At 39.7% G+C, this 22,571-nt stretch overlaps 1 protein-coding gene across 1 annotated transcript in view; it reads left to right on the top strand.

Moving 5' to 3' along the window:
- The window catches only part of LOC133606711 (uncharacterized), a 330,643-nt gene that overhangs the window by 162,538 nt on the left and 145,534 nt on the right, over positions 1-22,571 (top strand). The window contains exon 5 of the mRNA XM_061960959.2: positions 21,063-21,089. Within this exon, the coding sequence (XP_061816943.1) occupies positions 21,063-21,089 (27 nt within the window). The remainder of the gene's footprint in view (positions 1-21,062; positions 21,090-22,571) is intronic.

The raw sequence follows: 22,571 nt of genomic DNA, 5'->3' as shown, positions 1-22,571 counted from the left end.
TGAGAGTCCAGTCCATAGTGGGTCTATCATAATAGTGTGAGAGTCCAGTCCATAGTGCATCTGTCATAATAGTGTGAGAGTCCAGTTCACAGTGGGTCTATCATAATAGTGTGAGAGTCCAGTCCATAGTGGATCTATCATAATAGTGTGAGAGTCCAGTCCATAGTGGATCTATAGTGTGAGAGTCCAGTCCATAGTGGATCTATCATAATAGTGTGAGAGTCCAGTCCATAGTGGATCTATCATAATAGTGTGAGAGTCCAGTCCATAGTGGATCTATAGTGTGAGAGTCCAGTCCATAGTGGATTTATCATAATAGTGTGAGAGTCCAGTCCATAGTGGGTCTATCATAATAGTGTGAGAGTCCAGTCTATAGTGGGTCTATCATAATAGTGTGAGAGTCCAGTCCATAGTGGATCTAGCATGATAGTGTGAGAGTCCAGTCCATAGTAGATCTATCATAATAGTGTGAGAGTCCAATCCATAGTGGGTCTATCATAATAGTGTGAGAGTCCAGTCCATAGTGGATCTAGCATGATATTGTGAGAGTCCAGTCCATAGTGGATCTATCATAATAGTGTGAGAGTCCAGTCCATAGTGGGTCTATCATAATAGTGTGAGAGTCCAGTCCATAGTTGGTCTATCATAATAGTGTGAGAGTCCAGTCCATAGTGGGGCCAGCAGGGGATCATCTTGAGTGGAGACAAGTCAGCAGCGCAGAGACGTCCCCAACTGATGCACAGATGAGTGATCCACCCTGGGTCCCGACTTTGGACAGCTAGCTGATCATCTGTGGTCACCGAATCTCCACGCAGGAGAGGGGGGGCAGAGCAGAAAAGAAACGGCAGATCAACTGGTCTAAAAGGGGGATCTATTTAAAGGCTAGCGTATACAAATGAGTTTTAAGATGGGACTTAAATGCTTCTACTGAGGTAGCATCTCTAACTGTTTCCGGTAGAGCATTCCAGAGTACCGGAACCCGAATAGAAGACGCTCTATACTCCGCAGACTTTTTTGGGGCACTGGGAATCACTAATAAGCCGGAGTTCTTTGAACGCAGATTTCTTGCCAGGACATATGGTACAATACAATCAGCAAGATAGGATGGAGCTAGACCGTGTAGTATTTTATACGTAAGTAGTAAAACCTTAAAGTTGCATCTTAAGTGCACAGGAAGCCAGTGCAGGTGAGCCAGTATAGGTATATATGTAGGTATATAGGTATATAAAGGTATATACAGTTCAGGCGTAATTCTCAGTGGCCTAGTGGTTAGAGTGTCCGTTGTGAGTTCAAGCCCCGGCCGAGTCATACCAAAGACTATAAAAATGGGACCCATTACCTCCCTGCTTGGCACTCAGCATCAAGGGTTGGAATTGGGGGTTAAATCACCAAAAATGATTCCCGGGCGCGGCACCGCTGCTGCCCACCGCTCCCCTCACCTCCCAGGGGGTGAACAAGGGGATGGGTCAAATGCAGAGGACAACTTTCACCACATCTAGTGTGTGTGTGACAATCATTGGTACTTTAACTTTTAACTTGAATAGGATCAAACTTTCTTGTTCTTGTCAAAAGTCTAGCAGCCGCATTTTGTACCAACTGTAGTCTTTTAATGCTAGACATAGGGAGACCAGAAAATAATATGTTACAGTAATCGAGACAATTTCAATTGTTTGTCAGCTCTATTTAAAATATATTTCTGCCGAGGAAAATCAGCTGTTTAATATACAGTATCTGCACCTCCTAGGCCACGCCCCCCGTAACTATTCAAACATCTCCTCCCCTCACAATTAGAATCAGTCTGGTGTTTGCATATAAAAGACGACAAATCTCATTAGAAGTTCCCAACACTCACGTTGCAGCGTAGTCATTTCATAGCGGCTAATTGTGACACGCTGTGGATATGAGAACCAGATGTCCTTCCTTCCAAGTGTCTTTTCCAGTGTGGTTTGCTTATCCCCGCCTAACCTCCACGTCCCTCCGACCAGCACCAGCCGCTTGTGGTCGTCGGCCTGTGCCCATTTTGCTCTGATTGCTCGCATGCGTGTCCTCCAGTAGTTAAAAAAAAAAAAGTCCTCCTGTGCACTAGTAACAGATGGAGGTGTATAAATTGCCTTTGTTTCTTCTTTCCCCCCCAACTGCATAAGCTTGTAGTCGTCCAAGATAGAGCAGTTTCCCCCACTAACGATGCCCACAGCAGCCTTTTATATGCAAAGTTGATGCACCAACCGTCACTTCCACACTTTGCTGCATCCAGATGGGATGTTTTTGTGTGAATAAAATCATCTCAAGGCTGCAAAATTGCACTTTTTTTTTTTGTATACGTTCACGGACGCCGCTTGCCAAGAGGTAGAGGAGAAGGTGAATGAAACTGAACAGGCTCCATGGGAGATAGCCGGTAGCTGCAGGGAGATCGGAAACAGGCGCCGCCATTGTGTGCAAAAGTCAGAGCTTAGAATGGATGTGAAACATTTTGGGAAGTTGTAAAAGTCATGTACACTCTATTGACAAGTATGGATGAATGTATGCAGGACTGCTGAGACCACCAGTGCAGTTCGAACCGTGGGTGCCTTTTGCAGCTGATTCCTAAAAACAGCAGTGTCATAAATATAATGCACATATAAACATATGAAGCATTTTTTATGGTATTTTCTGAAGAAACGCAGCATGCTCCTGTCATATAAAGGATCTTTGCCATTTTAAGGACATACTGCAAGAAGCCCTAGTCGTATTTATGGTCTTCGAAAAATACACAAAGATGGGGCCCTTGTCAGACTTATTGGCATCAGCATTAACTCTGCTCAGTATGCAGCCCACATCTTCGCACCATCGAGTGAAGAACTCCATGGACTTTGTAGTTCATGCCAAAGACCTAAAACTGGACAACAATGGAACTATGGTTTCATTCGACGTCACCTCCCTCGTTAACTTATATTCCCGCCCAGGGCGCAGTAAAGACTATTACGACTATTGCAAGATAGATCCACACCGAACCCAGAACAGAATATGCTGTTTGTTGGAATCCTGCTTTAAAAGGGGAACTGCACTTTTTGGGGAGTTATGCCTATCTTTCACAATCCTTATGTAGGACAAGAACACATGTTTTTCTTTTTTTTTTTTAATGCATTCTAACCAGTAAATAAATGTGAGTAAAAGTCTGCTTACAATAGAGCTTATGGGTCGCTCTATTCTCTGATTAAAAAAACCTCCAAAAGCCTCCAAGAAGGTTTTAGAAACACTCTTAAGTATATACAGTTGTGGTCAAAAGTTTACATACCTTCTGGAGGAAAGTTCTGTGGTCAGATGAAACAAAAATTGAGCTGTTTGGCCACAAAACCCAGCAATATGTTTGGAGGAGAAAAGATGAGGCCTTGAATTCCAAGGAACACCACTCCTACCGTCAAGCATGGTGGTGGTAGTATTATGCTCTGGGCCTGTTTTGCTGCCAATGGAACTGGTGCTTTACAGAGAGTAAATGGGACAATGAAAAAGGAGGATTACCTCCAAATTCTTCAGGACAACCTAAAATCATCAGCCCGGATGTTGGGTCTTGGGCGCAGTTGGGTCTTCCACCAGGACAATGACCCCAAACACACGTCAAAAGTGGTAAAAGAATAGATAAATATGGCTAGAATTAAAGTGTTAGAATGGCCTTTCCCAAAGTCCTGACTTAAACCCCATTGAAAACATGTGGACAATGCTGAAGAAACAAGTCCATGTCAGAAAACCAACAAATTTAGCTGAACTGCACTAATTTTGTCAAGAAGAGTGATCAAAAACTCAACCAGAAGCTTCCCGGAAGCTTGTGGATGGCTACCAAAAGCGCCTCATTGCAGTGAAACTTGCCAAGGGACATGTAACCAAATATTAACATTGCTGTATGTATACTTTTGACCCAGCAGATTTGGTCACATTTTCAGTAGACCCATAATAAATTCATAAAAGAACCAAACTGCATGAACGTTTCTTGTGACCAGCTAGAAATGATTGGAAACTGAAGACAGCCATGAGATTATGTTCTTCACAAGTGTATGTAAACTTTTGACCACGACTGTATATAATGTAGTAACAGGCACATTCATAATAGCATGTAACATTTACGTGTGTTGCTCATTTTAAGAATTCATTTCATAGACGCAACATGTCAACTTGAAGTGCCATCCCATTCCTAACCCATAGGGTTCAATATGATGTTGGTCCACCTTTTGCTGCTATTACAGCTTCAACTCTTCTGGGAAGGCTGTCCACAAGGTTGCAGAGTTTTACACTCGGAGCAGAGTTTGGAGCGGGCCCCTTCCTCTTCCAACATGACTGTGCACCAGTGCACAAAGCAAGGTCCATAAAGACATGGATGACAGAGTCGGGTGTGGATGAACTTGACTGGCCTGCACAGAGTCCTGACCTGAACCCGATAGAACATCTTTGGGATGAAATAGAATGGAGACTGACCGACCGACATCAGTGTGTGACCTTACCAATGCGCTTTTGGAAGAATGGTGGAACATTCCTATAAACACACTCCGCAACCTTGTGGACAGCCTTCCCAGAAGAGTTGAAGCTGTAATAGCTGGAAAAGGTGGACTGACATCATATTGAACCCTATGGGTTAGGAATGGGATGGCACTTCAAGTTTTGTGAGTCAAGGCAGGTGGCCAAATACTTTTGGCAATATAGTGTATATACATCCATTCATACATTATACTATTTTAATTTAATTTCACGTTAAAAAAAACACTCTACTTAAGGTGTTGCGACTTTTATTTCGTTTTGTAGGACTTCCTCCTGGTTTTATCGAACTGCGCATGTCAGTTGACGTTGGGGCCACATTGGGGCCTGTGCGCATTTACACTGAAGTCCGAAAAAAATCACATTTTACTCGTAGTGTAAACGGTCAGCTGGAAAAAATCCCATCTCCAAAAAATCCGATTAGGGCCACTTTGGCCTGCAGTGTAAACGTAGTCCAGGTCTAAATTGGCTGTCAAAGTTGACCAACATCTCAGTTTATGTCCACGTCATTTGAGATTTGACCCAGTTTGTCCTACCGCGCGGTCCGTGAAGGAAGGAATACATGGAGTGACTCGCCACCCAACTCCTGCTGGGAATGTCCCAACATCTTGAATTTCTCCACGGGTGAAAGTTAAGGCGGATCTTTTCCAGAACCAAAAAAAACCTGACCGTTGAGTCAATATGCACACGTTTTAATGCCGTTTCACGTCGCCAGCTCGGTGGAAGAGTGTAGCACTCACACAATTCGAGTGATTGGAAACATTTTTTTAATCAAAGGAAATGGTTATTGTCTCGCAGACAATGACAGGAAGTGACACGGGCTTGTCTAACAGGTAAACCCATTGAATCTGATTGGCTCATAGAGGCGCTTGTCTAATGAACACTTCACTGCAGCTTGTAAAATACAGCGCCAGCTGGATCCACAAGTATCTTTCTGTCTTTACTTTGTATTTGTGACTTTTCAACAAGGATTAACACATATCTAGTACATTGAAACATCATTTTTAAACTATTTTAATTAGGGATGTCCGATAATGGCTTTTTGCCGATATCCGATATTCCGATATTGTCCAACTCTTTAATTACCGATACCGATATCAACCGATACCGATATCAACTGATATATACAGTCGTGGAATTAACACATTATTATGCCTAATTTGGACAACCAGGTATGGTGAAGATAAGGTCCTTTTTTTTAAATTAATATAACAAAATAAGATAAATAAATTAAAAACATTTTCTTGAATAAAAAAGAAAGTTAAACAATATAAAAACAGTTACATAGAAACTAGTAATTAATGAAAATGAGTAAAATTAACTGTTAAAGGTTAGTACTATTAGTGGACCAGCAGCACGCACAATCATGTGTGCTTACGGACTGTATCTCTTGCAGACTGTATTGATATATATTGATATATAATGTAGGAACCAGAATATTAATAACAGAAAGAAACAACCCTTTTGTGTGAATGAATGGGGGAGGGAGGGTTTTTTGGGTTGGTGTACTAATGGTAAGTGTATCTTGTGTTTTTTATGTTGATTTAATAAAAAAAATAAAAAATAAAAAAAAGGATACCAGTAATAAAAAAAACGATACCGATATTTTCCGATATTACATTTTAAAGGATTTTTCCGATATTATCGGAGGTCTCTAATTTCAATCCTTTAATGCACTTTTTAATGCACATATTTTATTCTTTCTAAATGGAAATTATTTGAAGGCTGTCAATTTGGAGACTGGGCTACACAATACAATGTCTTTTTTTTAACTATGAAGTCCACATTGGAGGTGACAGCTAGGGGCCTCCATATTGGGGATTAGAGAAAAGCCACACATACTGACTTGTTTCATCCATACTGACATACTTCTTTTTGATTCACACCACCCACTGCAGCATAAATTGGATGTTATCAGAACCCTACCACACAGAGCTGATAACGTTCCCACCAGCCCACAGGCCAAAGAAAAATAACTTGAGGGAGGCTCTTAAAACCTGTGTTTACCCCAGCGGGGCATTCGTAAAAAAGTGCATCTCGTTCCAGAAGGAACAAGAACTAAGTGTGTGAGGAAGAAAAAGGTGACAGACGTATTAACTGTCATTCCATATACATCATGTCTTTCTGAGAAACTCAGAATGTTTTTTTACCAACACAACATTCTCGTACAAACTGTGGTACGTGTACCACTAGTGATGCACAGGTTTCATCTAGTGGTACGCCAAAGAATCACTTGATTAAAGTACAGTGTTTTGCAAAACCCAAAACCAGTGAATTTGGCATGATGTGGAATTAGTAAATAAAAACAGAATAAAATGATTTGCAAATCCTTTTGAGTTATATTCAGTTGAATAGATTACAAAGACAAGGTATTCAATGTTCGAACTGAGAAACTAATTTCTCAGCGTTTCTGGGTGTTGTTGATAAATGGATTTTGCTTTGCATAGTAGAGTTTTAACTTGCACTTACAGATGTAGAGATTAACTGTAGTTACTGACGGTGGTTTTCTGAAGTGTTCCTGAGCCCATGTGGTGATATCCTTGACACACTGATGTCGCTTTTTGATGCAGTACCGCCCGAGGAATCGAAGGTCCGCAATATCATCGCGTACATGCAGTGATTTCTCCAGATTTTCTGAACCTTTTGATGATATTTCGGACCGTAGATCCCTAAATTCCTTGCAATAGCTCGTTGAGAAATGTTGTTCTTAAACTGTTCGACAATTTGCTCACGCATTTGTTCACAAAGTGGTGACCCTTGCCCCATCCTTGTTTGTGAATGGTGCTTTTGTACACAATCACGGCACCCACCTGTTCCCAATGAACCTGTTCACCTGTGGGATGTTCCAAATACGTGTTTGATGAGCATTCCTCAACTTTATCTGTTTGTTTTGCCACTTGTGCCAGCTTTTTTGAAACATGTTTCAGGCATCAAATTCCAAATGAGCTAATATTTGCAAAAAATAAAATGTTCCAGTTCGAACGTTAAGTATCTTTTCTTTGCAGTCTATTCAATTGAAGTGTTGGAAAGCATTTGCAAATCATCAATCAATTTTGTTTTGATTTACGATTTACATAACGTGCCAACTTCACTGGTTTTGGGGTTTTTATATTCAAACAACACTATTACTGTTCAAACTGTGTAGAGAAGGCCTACTACTCTACTGTATTTTAGTGTTGGTCTTTATAGTGGTACTTGGAGAGCCAAGGGTGAAGGGAATAAGCGGTAGAAAATGGATGAATGGATGGATGGTACGTGGTGAAAAAAGTTTGAGAACCACTGGCTTAGTACACTTCAAACCGGGCAACAGCAGCTAGTGCACCCCAAAGACCGGACACCCTACCCCCAGAAAAACAATTGTGTGTATGCTAACAAGTGCAGTGACAAATGCACTGATTTATATATTGGGCAAACAAAACAGCTACTGAGCAGGTGCACTCTTCAGGTCTAGACTCAGCTGTCAAGATACACTTAGAGAAAAAAACAGCTTTCTTTTGTGGACAACAATTTACACATTCTGGATGGGCAAGATGGTTGGTATCCACCTGTGTCAAGGCTGGAAAATCATACCAGAACGGAGGAGGAATTTGCAACACCTTCCTAAGAGATTCTATAATTTAGCCTCAAACAAATAACAGGACATTGCAAGCACTTTTGGATTTCAGGTTCCCCCTTGACCATTGATAAAACCGAATGGAATGCTAACGAGGGTGATTCCATCTTAACGACTGCTGTTGTACTGGCAGAGGTATTTTAACAATACGGCATTGCTGACAAGGGAGATTACACTCTGACAGCTGTTGTGTTGAAAGAGGTGTCCTTTGCAACTTAACAGCTGTTCTGCACTATAATAGAGCACAACCATTCTTGTTTGGGCATGTGCCGCCCCTTGTTAGAGGATGCATAGTTTGGGTTTTGGTACCATAACGCTCAGACGAGATCTGACCAATCTCAGGCCCTGTTTACACTAGGTTATCCAGGGTAAATCCCACCTAACCTTATCCTTGTCCACACACACACACACACAATGGTCGTTTAAGACGCATGCACCTCCTGGTACCCTAGCACCTCCAAAACCCTCAAATCTAGACTCCAAACTTCCCAGAACAAGCTAGTCAGATTACTTCTAGACCTCCACCCCAGATCCCACCTCACTCCTACCCACTTCTCCAAAGTGGGCTGGCTCAGGGTGGAGGACAGAGTAAAATAACTTGCACTGAGCCTAGTCTATAAAATCCGCTACACCTCCCTGATACCGAAGTGCATGTCAAACTACTTCCTTAATGACCGCCATAACCACAGCACCAGGGGGAGCTCTACTAACCATGTTAAACCCAGATTCCGATCTAACAAAGGTCTTAACTCATTCTCTTTCTATGCCACATCAATGTGGAATGTGCTCCCAACAGGTATAAAAGAAAGGGCATCTCTATCCTCCTTCAAAACCGCAATAAAAGTACACCTCCAGGCAAATTCAACCCTAAACTAACACCCTCCCCGGATTGTTGTTAATAATCAAATGTAAACAATCAAATGCAGATATTTTTCTTATGCCTTCTGATCTCTCTCTCTCTCTATGTCCACTACTTGCTGTACATATCCTACCAAGTCAGACCTATACTGTTTCAATATCCATTTCTCTGTTCTCAATTGTTGATGACTGATGATAACAACCAAACCTAACCCCCCTCCACACCCCGAATTGTAAATAATGTAAATAATTCAATGTATACACGCTGATGATTATCTTGTGTGATGACTGTATTATGATGATAGTATATATCTGTATCATGAATCAATTTAAGTGGACCCCGACTTAAACAAGTTGAAAAACTCATTCGGGTGTTACCATTTAGTGGTCAATTGTACGGAATATGTACTTCACTGTGCAACCTACTAATAAAAGTCTCAATCAATCAATCAATCAATTAAGACACCCTCCCCGCCTCCGTCAGCTGGCGCAACGCGACCTAATACGTATGCGCGGAAAATGCGTACGTCATAGTCACCTCCAGTGTTGCTTTGTGGGCAAGTTCTTAAATTAAATTGAACTTATCTGAACAATATCCAGTATTGTGGTATTTCAAGTAACTGGAATCCGGTGTGTTGTGGGGCCCTATTGTAGTGAATCAAACCTGAGCCATCATAAAGTAATCAAATCTTTATTGGACACGTGAAAGTACACAATGTGATAAAGAACATTTGACAACAATCAATCTAGGGATCTAGATATCTGGTCAGGACACTCCTCACTCTTTTGCCTTCATCTTCATTGTCCATTCGTTTTTGGTGACTTTATATACTCTGGACCTAGACATTGAGTCCGCGACATACATGGCGGACAATAACTGATACAGTCTGCTTTGCCAGTCCAAATGCATTTAATATTTTCCGTAGTCTTCCCTCATCGGCCAGGCAATACAAAGCACACGCTACCTTTTTTTAGTACATCCACGTTAGCCCGCATTCCGTTGACTCTCTTTCGACAAATGGACAAAGTTTTTCGGTAAGTAGAATCACAGCTGACCTGGACATTCGAAAGTTCTCTTGCCGTCTGAGAAGTGTTGTATCCCAAATAGCTGCAATCGCTCTCTTTTAAGGTATTCATGTGTGATTTCCACAAGCGTCTGTACATGTAGAAGAATGAGAAACACGAGCATGTCGGGATGACTCACCTCCATCTTTCCAGTGGTTAGCTCCGAGTTACAAAACCGCTTTATTATGAAGCTGGCTGTGGCACGTTCTTTCTGACGTCACTTCCTCTCCGAACTCAGTTTGTAAAGCTAGGAGCCGGAGATTCAAGAAATACACGTCACACTTACCCGTGTAAAAAATTGTCCGAAGAGGGGAACCTTAAACGCTGGTTTAGTGTGGCTGAAACGGGGCTGAGGCTAAATAATTATTTGTTAAAGGGGTTATCCGGCTTAGTGTTGACATAGCCTCAGCATGTCTTGATAATTCAATGACCCGGATGAATGAGAATATCAATCAATCAATCAATCAATCAAACTTTATTTGTAAAGCATTTTTTATACATAAAAGAAATGCCACGCAAAATGCTTTACAAAGTTAAAAACAATACCCTGATGACCCATATCCCCTATTATCACAGATACCAAATACAAACACACACAACATACACACATATGCAACTATATGGACAAATGATTGCATGGCTGAGTACAGAGGAGACATGTGAGTAAACACTATCACAGGAGCCATCTGCAACAGGAGGTCATCAGACCATGGCCACCAGGACGCTGACACAAAAGCGCCCCCACAAGCATGGCCAATAACCCCTGAGGCAGATGGCTCATCTGAGGAACGTTGGAAAATAAAAATAATACAACTTGTAAAATAGTAAGAACCATGTGTAGAGATAAAGAATAAAATACAAGTATGACATGAAGATTAATAGAAAAATTATATATATATATATATATATATATATATATATATGCACAGTAAATAAATAATAAAAAAGTGGAACTAAATTATATATTGCAAAACTAATAGGATAAAAAGTGAAATACGAATGACTTCAATAAAATTATTAATATTAGGTAAAAGCCAAATCAAAAAGGTGGGTCTTAAGCCTGCTCTTAAAAACATGAACGTTCTCCGCAACCCTGAGGTTCTCCGGCAAGCTGTTCCATAGATGGGGGTCATAATGGTGGAAAGATGCCATCCCGTGACTTTGTGTCCTGACTTTTGGAATAATTAGGAGATGAGTGCCGGAGGATCTCAGGGCCCGGGAAGGTTCATAGGATAAAAGCAAATCTGAAAGATAAGAAGGCCCAATACCACAAAAAAAACATTTACAAACCATAAAAAGAACCTTGAAATTGATCCTGAAACACACGGGGAGCCAATGCAGATATTTTAAAACTGGTGTAATGTGAGCCTGCTTTCTGGTCTTCGCACGTGCCGCTGAATTTTGGAGTACCGTATTTTCCGCACTATAAGCCGCCCCGGGTTATTAGCCGCACCTTCAATGAATGGCATATTTCAAAACTTTGTTCACCTATAAGCCGCCCCGGGTTATAAGCCGCGCCTACGCTGCGCTAAAGGGAATGTCAAAAAAACAGTCAGATAGGTCAGTCAAACTTTAATAATGTATTACAAACCAGCGTTCTAACAACTCTGTTCACCCCCAAAATGTAATGTGCAAATGTGCAATCACAAAAATAGTAACACTCAAATTAGTGCAGAGCAATAGCAACATCAATAACTCAACGTTGCTCGAACAATAATGTCACACAACACACAAAATAAACATTTAAAGCTCACTTTCTGAAGTTATTCCTCATCCATAAATCCCTCGAATTCTTCTTCAGTGTCTGAATTAAAAAGTTGGGCGAATACGGCATCCAAAATGGCCGGCTCCGTCTGGTGGAAGTCATCAGAGTCAGTGTCGCTGTTGTTGTCCAGCAGTTCCGTGAATCCTGCCTTCCGGAAAGCTCGGACCACAGTTGAGACTGATATATCCGCCCAGGCATTTACAATCCACTGGCAGATGTTGGCGTATGTCGTCCTGCGCTGTCTCCCTGTCTTAGTGGCGCAGGTCATCTTGTTGCTTCCTCTACCTACGCACCATTTATGTTCAATTCTCTTGCTGCTGCTCTATTTTCGTGTTCTACTGCGTGACTTATTGCCTTGAGTTTGAATTCTGCGTTGTATGCGTGTCTCTTAATAGGAGCCATTTTGTGGTCTTTACAGATGTAAACACACAAATGAAATGAAACGTAATATCCGCGCGCTTCTTCTTCTACGGGGGCGGGTGCTTACCTTGGCGGTTGCTTACCGTAGAAGAAGAAGCGCTTCCTCTTCTACGGGGGCGGGTGCTTACCTTGGCGGTTGCTTACCGTAGAAGAAGAAGCACTTCCTCTTCTACGGGGAAAAAAGATGGCGGCTGTTTACCGTAGTTGCGAGACCTAAACTTTATGAAAATGAATCTTAATATTAATCCATATATAAGCCGCACTGTCAGCTTTTGAGAAAATTTGTGGTTTTTAGGTGCGGCTAATAGTGCGGAAAATACGGTAGTTGTACAAGTGCAAATCCATAGGCACGAGCCATACCTATCTAAGAATGTAAAATGTTGTTTATTTTGGGATTGATGAGCTGTCGCCATATCCCGCTGCCTGTTCAGACTATTGACAGTGCCCTCAGTGCCATCCTGATTAAGTGTAGGGAGTAAATCAGGTGAGTCGCTTCCTCGCTCCACTTTTCCGACCGCAAGCTGCTTCACGTGTCCTCTCCTGCCTTAAGTCACGTCTCCATCATCTCCTAACCCTAACCAGGTGCTCTTTATGATTGCAAATGTGACAGTGAAGGTCACCTTTAGCATCAGGAAGTAATTCCCTTCAGCTCGAATATGTTATTTCCCTCACCGCGGTGTCGACACGTCATGACACATAAATCGGCTGGTTTTGATGTGCAGTGTATCTCCTGCTGCTGTCAGGATTTATTATTTCTAATGTAGCTCGCGAGAGGTCTGAGGTGATCAGTTTGATCAAAATGCGAGAGAACTCTTGGCCTGCAGGCCCTCACCTTCTCCAGGTGCTTATTTGCTGTCAACACCCGCCGCCCTGAGGACCGTTTTGTTAGCTTCCTGCATACACACATGCGTATTAATGTTGTGTAGCTGCAAGGAGCATGCAGACAAGCCTTTAAACAGCGCTAGAAGTCGTCGTCAGGGATGCCAGCGCTCCACGGCAAGCTGATTGGATCCATGTGGACTCCCAAACTGTTGGCAGGCCGCTTTGCTGGCCGGCTTCCTCCAAATAAGGAGGCAGGCGTTGGTGTGATGGATGGGCTCACTGGACCTGGACACGCTCACCGGGTCACTGTGATGACAAGGACTACAAAGCAGGTCCAACCGGGTCCAGATTGCTCACATTGTTTTTTTGTGTGTTTTTGGATCGGCCAAAACCACAAGGAGGATTTTGCTCATGTCCCTAGCAACTACAGCAACACTGGCACACTTGTATCCCATTTGTGGGAAAATAAAGAACATATTTTCTGTATTGTATGCACATAATCCAGTCAATAGATGAATGAAAATACAGAAAAAATAGTCAAATTATTGCAGTTAATAACCTCAATAAACACCACGAGCCGTTTTAAAGCACATTTAAGTATTTTGAGCAATAATATAAGTGTAAAAATAAATAATTGCTTAATTAAAGTTAGTGGTATATTTTACCTAAAACTATTTAGCCCTAGCAGTTGTGCTTTTATATTGTTTAGTTTTTTTCAATCATTACTAATAGCCAACATATAGCCATTAGATTATTGGGAGTTTTTTTTGTACCAAAATTAAGTAAATAAATGCCAATAATTAATTAAATAATCAATTAAAGTGGAAAAAAAAATCATGTTATTTTCCATTACCTGTTCAGTGGTCTTGTGGTTTGAGTGTCCGCCCTGAGACTGGAAGGTCGTGAGTTCAAACCCCCAGCCGAGTCATACCAAAGACTATAAAAATGGGACCCACTGCCTCCCTGCTTGGCATTCAGCATCAAGGGTTGGAATTGGGGGTTAAATCACCAAAATGATTCCCGAGCGCGGCCACCGCTGCTGCTCACTGCTCCCCTCACCTCCCAGGAGGTGAACATAGGGATGGGTCAGATGCAAAAGGTAATTTTACCACACCTAGTGTGTGTGTGACTATCATTGGGACTTTAACGTATTAGTTAATTAAATTGCTTTTTTAATTGGCGGATGCCTTATAAAATAATAAGAAATAATACAAATATCTTAAAATATCTACAAATGTCCATCTATTTTCTACCGCTTGTTCCTCTCGGGGTGACTGGGGGGTTTGGAGCCTGTCCCAGCTGCATGAAGGCGGTGTACATCCTGGACTAGTCACCACCTCATTGCAGGGCCAACACACATTCACACTTACATTCACACAATGTCTTGAAATAAATAAGAATGTATAATTTTAATATATTTAATATAAAATATAAAAGTGTCACAAAACAAATGAAAAAAAAAATGATTGCCATTAATTAACTTATACATACCACTAAATTTTTTCAATAAATAAATGATTGAATATTGTATTTCACCTTTACATTTTTAATGGCGTATTTATTACCCTATTTTACATTCATTTAAATACACATTTATATATACAAATATCCATCCATCCATCCATTTTCTACCGCTTATTCCCTTTTTGGGGTCGCGGGGGGCGCTGGAGCCTATCTCAGCTACAATCGGGCGGAAGGCGGGGTACACCCTGGACAAGTCGCCACCTCATCGCAGGGCCAACGCAGATAGACAGACAACATTCACACTCACATCCACACACTAGGGCCAATTTAGTGTTGCCAATCAACTTATCCCCAGGTGCATGTCTTTGGAGGTGGGAGGAAGCCGGAGTACCCGGAGGGAACCCACGCAGTCACGGGGAGGACATGCAAACTCCACACAGAAAGATCCCGAGCCCGGGATTGAACCCAAGACTACTCAGGACCTTCGTATTGTGAGGCAGATGCACTAACCCCTCTGCCACCGTGAAGCCCATATACAAATATATACATTTAAATATATATATATATATATATATATATATATATATATATATATATATATATATATATACATATATACGTTAGGTCAGGAAAAAATACAGCGGCTATTTCATCCCTACAAGCCTGTTTCGCAGGTTTCTCTGCTCTTCAGGGGATTTTTGGCTGCGACCGAGAAAGACGAGAAGATAGATTTGTATCTGGACGGGAAAAGCAGCATAATCGCTAGCATCCCGTTATGAAAGTCACATGACACAGATAGGAAGACACTCAGTTACAAAATCCCCTGAAGAGCAGAGAAACCTGTGAAACAGGCTTGTAGAGATGAAATAGCCTCTGTATTTTTTCCTGACCTAACGTATACCGCTCTACCCTGGTGTTGAGCACTGTATAACGGATAAACCACAGAAACCTTGACTATATACAGTACAGGCCAAAAGTTTGGACACACTTTCTCATTCAATGCATTGTCTTTATTTTCAAGACTTTTATAGTCCAGTTTCTTCAAAATAGCCACCCTTTGCTCTGATTACTTTTTTGCACACTCTTGGCATTCTCTCGATGAGCTTCAAGAGGTGGTCACCTGAAATTGTTTTCACTTCACAGGTGTGCTCGAAGCTCATCGAGAGAATGCCAAGAGTGTGCAATGCAGTATTCACAGCAAAGGAGGGCAATTTTGAAGAAACTAGAACATAAAACATGTTCTCAGTTATTTCACCATTTTTTGTTAAATACATAACTCCACATGTGTTCATTCATAGTTTTGATGCCTTCAGTGACAATCTATAATGTAAATAGTCATGCACATTGAATGAGAAGGTGTGTCCAAACTTTTGGCCTGTACTGTAAATATACATATATATATATATATATATATATATATATATATATATATATATATATATATATATATATATATATATATATATATATATATATATATATATATATATATATATATATATATATATATATATACACACACACATTTATATATATACATAAACATTTTTATGCACAAATATATATTTTACATTCATATAAATATAATATAAAATATAAAAGTGTCATAAAACAAATGAAAAAAAAAATGCCATGAACTTAAAACATTTGTGTTTACCAATAAATAAATGATTTAATATTATATTTCCTATTTATTACTTAATTTTACATTCATATAAATTCTATATTTATTTGGCTTCAAATGTATATAATTTTAGCACCTCGTTTAGAACATATGTTGATTGGCAGGTTACATAACAAGTAGAATGAGTCCAACAAAGCTATACCTCTGTTTTAGTATAAACAATAGGCTAGTATTAAAATGATTTTCCAAATAGTCCTTCATATTAACTTTCAGACCAGCTAATGGCGCTTGAAACGGAGGTGACACTCGACCAAAGCACACAAAATTAAGGTAAAAGCAGCTTGTTATTGCGTATGAAAGCATTTCTTTGAGTCATGTGGTTTCATTAGGCATCATTTAGTCTCTGGCACTAACATGAAGTGAAGGCAGTAACATTGTCCTGTTTAGAGCTGGGATTCTCTCTGTGGTTTTGGCCTTTTATATTTTCCTGCTTTTTAAATTTTTTTTTTATTTTTTTTTTTAGAAGGGGTAAAATGTTTTATTTTTAAACATCAACAGCGTGTTCGGTCCATTACAGGAGACAGTGGTCACGGTTTGGCTGCGACCGAGAGAGACGAGAAGCTAGATTTGTATCTGGATGGGAACAGCAGCATAATCGCTAGCATCCCGTCATAAAAGTCACATGACACAGACAGGAAGACACTCGGTTGCAAATCATCCCATAATTTCCCAGCATAAAGCAGGAGAAGATACTTGGCTTTTCACATCAATTTGTCATTTCTTCTTTACCGACGCTCATTTGTACTTTGATAATAATAACTTTAACAGTTATTTGATAGTGATTGGCGTCCACTCCAGTTGTATAAAGTCGTGGTCAAACATTTAGTTTGGTTCTTTTATGAATTTATTATGGGTCTACTGAAAATGTGACCAAATCTGCTGGGTCAAAAGTATACATAAAGCAATGTTAATATTTGGTTACATGTCCCTTGGCAAGTTTCACTGCAATAAGACACTTTGGGTAGCCATCCACACGTTTCTGGCAAGCTTCTGGTTGAATTTCTGACCACTACTCTTGACAAAATTGGTGCAGTTCAGCTAAATGTGTTGGTTTTCTGACATGGACTTGTTTCTTCAGCATTGTCCACACGTTTAAGTCAGGACTTTGGGAAGGCCATTCTAAAACCTTAATTCTAGCCTGATTTAGCCATTCCTTTACCACTTTTGACGTGTGTTTGGGGTCATTGTCCTGTTGGAACACCCAACTGTGCCCAAGACCCAACCTCCGGGCTGATGATTTTTGAAGAGTTGTAGAAATTATTGGAAACTCTGTATGTAAACTTTTGACCATGACTATACATGTTTGTATGTTCTGTTGAGGCAATCAAAGTGACACAAAGTTGAAGCCTTTCCACAAAATGTGTGGTTATTGTTAAATTTGTCACACCCTAATGAGTATACCGTATTTTTCGGACTATAAGTCGCTCCGGAGTATAAGTCGCACCGGCTGAAAATGCATAATAAAGAAGGAAAACAAAACATATATAAGTCGCACTGGAGTATAAGTCGCATTTTTTGGGGAAATGTATTTGATAAAACCCAACATCAAGAATAGACATTTGAAAGGCAATTTAAAATAAATAAAGAATAGTGAACAACAGGCTGAATAAGTGTACGTTATATGAGGCATAAATAACCAACTGAGAACGTGCCTGGTATGTTAACGTAACATATTATGGTAAGAGTCATTCAAATACCTATAACATATAGAACATGCTATACGTTTACCAAACAATCTGTCACTCCTAATTGCTAAATCCCATGAAATCTTATACGTCTAGTCTCTTACGTGAATGAGATAAATAATATTATTTGATATTTTACGGTAATGTGTTAATAATTTCACACATAAGTCGCTCCTGAGTATAAGTCGCACCCCCGGCCAAACTATGAAAAAAACTGTGACTTATAGTCCGAAAAATACGGTATTTGTGAAAAGTTGATGTGGTGGTCATTTGCAACACTTCAATAAATCTGCAATTTCCTGTTGAATTTGATTGCAGCGCCTTCATAATGAAACAGTTTTGTGTTTGCCAGTGTTTCTTTCCTAAATTGTGGTCAATAAAGAAAGCAGCAACAGACTTTCAAAAGGCGTTACCTATTGTCTGGGCTGTATTTCAATTCATAGGGGACAGCAGTGCTGGAGCTTTAGGTTCAATACCTTATAAAAGAATGGATTCAATCAATGGTCTACTAAACATTAAACCAGGCCTGGGCAATTATTCTGACTCGGTGGCCAAATTTAGAGAAAAAAAATGTGTCTGCGGGCCGGTATATCTGATTTTTAGGAACACTAATACAAAACCTCACAATAAGGTCTGATTGAATGCAAAAAACGTTTTGACAGACCACCTTAAAAAAATGGAATGGAATTTTAATTTTTTTTACTAAATGAGACACTCAGAATGTACATGAAAACAAAGAATGTGGGATTTACAATATTAACTATGAACGATAAAACACTGAATATTGTCTCGATCGTCATATTTTACAATCAAGCGAAACGCAACAAAAATGCAACAAACCCCGCTAAATATGAACGCAAAAAGTAAAAAAAAAACAGCATTTGGAAACACTCTGTGGAAACGCTCCCCCCCACACTGCTTGGTGCCTCGTCTGAGCTGCTGTGACTTAGATCACCATAGTAACTAATTAGATGACCATAGTAACTAGTATATCATGCAAAAGCGCAGATTCCAACCATTGAAATACTTTGTATAGTTCAAGACTCACGGTCATTTGAAAACATCACTACACATCATAATGGCAGCTACAGTTTCCATCTTAAAGATCTAAAACAATTATTTGGGAATGTCCGCCGGGCCAGATTGAAAAGCTTGACGGGAGCTCAGGTCTGCATTAGACTGTGCATCTGTTGGCATTGTGTGCACAGTTTGCTGAAACAAAGTAAAGTTGGCACCTCACTTATACGCTGGACATTAATCTTGACTATGTCCTTGCATCCGAGTGGGTGGTCAATTAGTCAGCTTGCTACACTCCAAAGGAAGAGTTGCCAAAACCTCAAAGCAAAGGTCCTTCATACTCTAACTAGAATTGTTATGCTTGCCTGTGTTGCATGCATGTATGCAGTACCTTTAAAACACCACCGGCTAAAAAACAGAACTGAGCTAATTAAATGTCTAAATGCACCGTTTAAAATATGTATCTCACACATTTTTTTTGCATTTATGGATGTTATTCATGATAAACCTCGTTATTTATTTCTAAATTCATTGTTTGTGTTGTTTGCGGAGGGTATACTGTCCCTTTAAGAAACCAACTAGCTAATGAACTGTACCAAGCTAGCTAAGGGCCTGATCTACAGAAGGTTTGCATGTATTAAAACATGTGCAAACTTGATAGCGTACACAACACGTGTCTGCCCAGAGAATTGCATCTCTTAAGTGTGCAAAATAGCAAGTGCAATTCATTTAGCGTGTCTCTCTTCGTGAATATGCCGGAAATTTACTGATTATCAGAACGCCTAAAGTAGTTTGAGGAGGAGGTACCAGTTGAATCATTTAGAGCTTGCAATGTGATTCATCAAGTTGATAATTGTTTGTCGTCCGCTATTTTACGTCTGTATTTGGCACGTTTGAAAGTTATGTGCAAACTTGCACAGTTACGCAGAATAGCTGTGTGAAAGAACGTTCATGTCTTTAAGAGCAGCCTTTTTGATTTGGCTTTTACCCTGATATTAATTATTTAATTGAAGTAATTTGTATTTTACCTTTTATCCTATTAGTTATGCAAGATTTTATTTGGTTCTATTTATTTACTTCATATTAATTTTATTTGTATTTAATTTTTATAATTAAGTTTCATAATACATTATCTTTTCTTATTAATCTTAAGTCTTACTTGTATTTTATTCTTCATCTCTACTCATGGTTCTTACGATTTTACAAGTTTTATTTTCCAACGTTCCTCAGATGAGCCATCTGCCTCAGGTGTTATGGGCCGTGCTTGTGGGGGCGCTTTTGTGTCAGCGTCCTGGTGGCCATGGTCTGATGACCTCCTGGTGCAGATGGCTCCTGTGATAGTGTTTACTCACATGTCTCCTCTGTACTCAGCCATGCAATCATTTGTACATATAGTTGCATATGTGTGTATGTTGTGTGTGTGTGTGTGTGTGTGTGTGTGTGTGTGTGTGTGTGTGTGTGTGTGTGTGTGTGTGTGTGTGTGTGTGTGTGTGTGTGTGTGTGTGTGTTTGGTATCTTGGTCCCATTGGGGTTGTGAGTTTTTCCTTTCCCTTATGTGGGCTCTGTACCGCGGATGTCGTTGTGTCTTGTGCAGCCCTTTGAGACACTTGTGATTTAGGACTATATAAATAAACATCGATTGATTGATTGATTGATTGATTGATTGATTGATTGATTAATTGATCTGTGTCCGTGCATACGTATGTGATAATGGGGGATATGGGTCACCGGGGTATTGTTTTTAACTCTGTAAAGCACTCTGCGTTGCATTTATTTTATGTATGCTTTATAAATAAAGTTTGATTGATTGATTGATTTATTGAAAGACTGTTTTCCATCCTATGTGTCTGTGTCAACATATTTGGACTGTCAGAAAAAAAAAAAAAATAGACATACCTTCTATTCAATGCACTAAATGACTGTCGTTAGGGTGGTCTGTGACATTTTTGCACTTGCTGAAACTGAAATTTAAACATCACCTTGCTAAAAAAAACTCGCGAGCTAACGCAGAGATGCTTATCTTTCAATTCAATTGCCAACAAGAACACAAACTCACTGTTAAAACATGTTTATTTTAATGTTGTCATTATTTTTTTGCATTTGCTCTTGTTATGACTAATCCTCATCATTCATTGTTAAACTATTGTTTTTGTTTTTGTTCTGCAGGGTTCCCCAGGCCCAAAGGGTGAAAAGGTGAGTATTAGATTGACTTTTCTTCAACTTTCTTGATGTTTAGCACAAATCCATTAAGATTCGTCAGGTAATTTCCGGGCTATAGAGTGCGCCGGTATTTAAGCCGCACCCTCCAAATTTTAGAAGAAATATATTTTTTAATATATATATTAGCTGCACCAGACCATAAGCCGAAGATATATACGAGTACAAAATATTTTGTAAATGTTTATTTACATACCTATTTTGTTTCGCAACGGTGCCTGTCACACAACAGTAAAATGGCTGTTTGAACAAAACAGAAGTCATCGTCATGGACCCATTAGCTGCGGAAGCTAGCTCTCCAATCAGCTAAACAGACTCAATAACTCCACAGTGACGTTTTGGTGAATTTCATACCTGAAACAATGTAAAAAAAAATGCCATTGTACGTTCATACTAACAGACACTTGTAAACGTGTTAGCATTTTATCTAATGCTGACAACGCTAGCTTCATTACATTACGATAGCACGTACATGTATGCATGAAAACACACCTGCAAACATGACACATGGGACGGTTTAGAAAGTGTGAATTGTTTTAATGATAATGTAAAACTTACAAACGCTGTTTTAACTGGTGATTGAATAATTCTCTTGAGCAGAAAATATATATTTTTAATATATATTAGCCGCAATGGACCATAAGTCGAAGATATATACGAGTACAAAATATTTTGTAAATATTTATTTACCGGTACATACCTATTTTGTTTCGAAACGGTGCCTGTCACACGGCAGTAAAATGGCTGATTGAACAAAACAGAAGTCATTGTCATGGACCCACTAGCTGCGGAAGCTAGCTCTCCAATCAGCTGAACAGACTCAATAACTCCACAGTGACGTTTTGGTGAATTTCATACCTGAAACAATGTAAAAAAAAAACAGACACTTGTAAACGTGTTAGCATTTTCTCTAATGCTAACGATGCTAGCTTCATTACATTACGATAGCACGTACATGTATGCATGAAAACACACCTACAAACATGACACATGGGACGGTTTAGTGAGTGTGAATTGTTTTAATGATAATGTAAAACTTACAAACGCTGTTTTAACTGGTGATTGACTAATTCTCTTAAGCAGAAAATATATATTTTTAATATATATTAGCCGCACCAGACCATAAGCCGAAGATATATACGAGTATGAAAGATTTTGTAAATTTCATTTTACATACCTATTTTGTTTCGAAATGGTGCCTGTCACACGGCAGTAAAATGGCTGATCGAACAAAACAGAAGTCATCGTCATGGACCCACTAGCTGCGGAAGCTAGCTTTCCAATCAGCTGAACAGACTCAATAACTCCACAGTGACGTTTTGGTGAATTTCATACCTGAAACAATGTAAAAAAAAAAACAGACACTTGTAAATGTGTTAGCATTTTCTCTAATGCTAACGACGCTAGCTTCATTACATTACGATAGCACGTACCTGTATGCATGAAAACACACCTACA

This window comes from Nerophis lumbriciformis, linkage group LG05 (genome assembly GCF_033978685.3).
Source record: "Nerophis lumbriciformis linkage group LG05, RoL_Nlum_v2.1, whole genome shotgun sequence".
Lineage (NCBI taxonomy): Eukaryota > Metazoa > Chordata > Actinopteri > Syngnathiformes > Syngnathidae > Nerophis > Nerophis lumbriciformis.
This window is presented reverse-complemented; position numbering and strand designations above follow the sequence as displayed.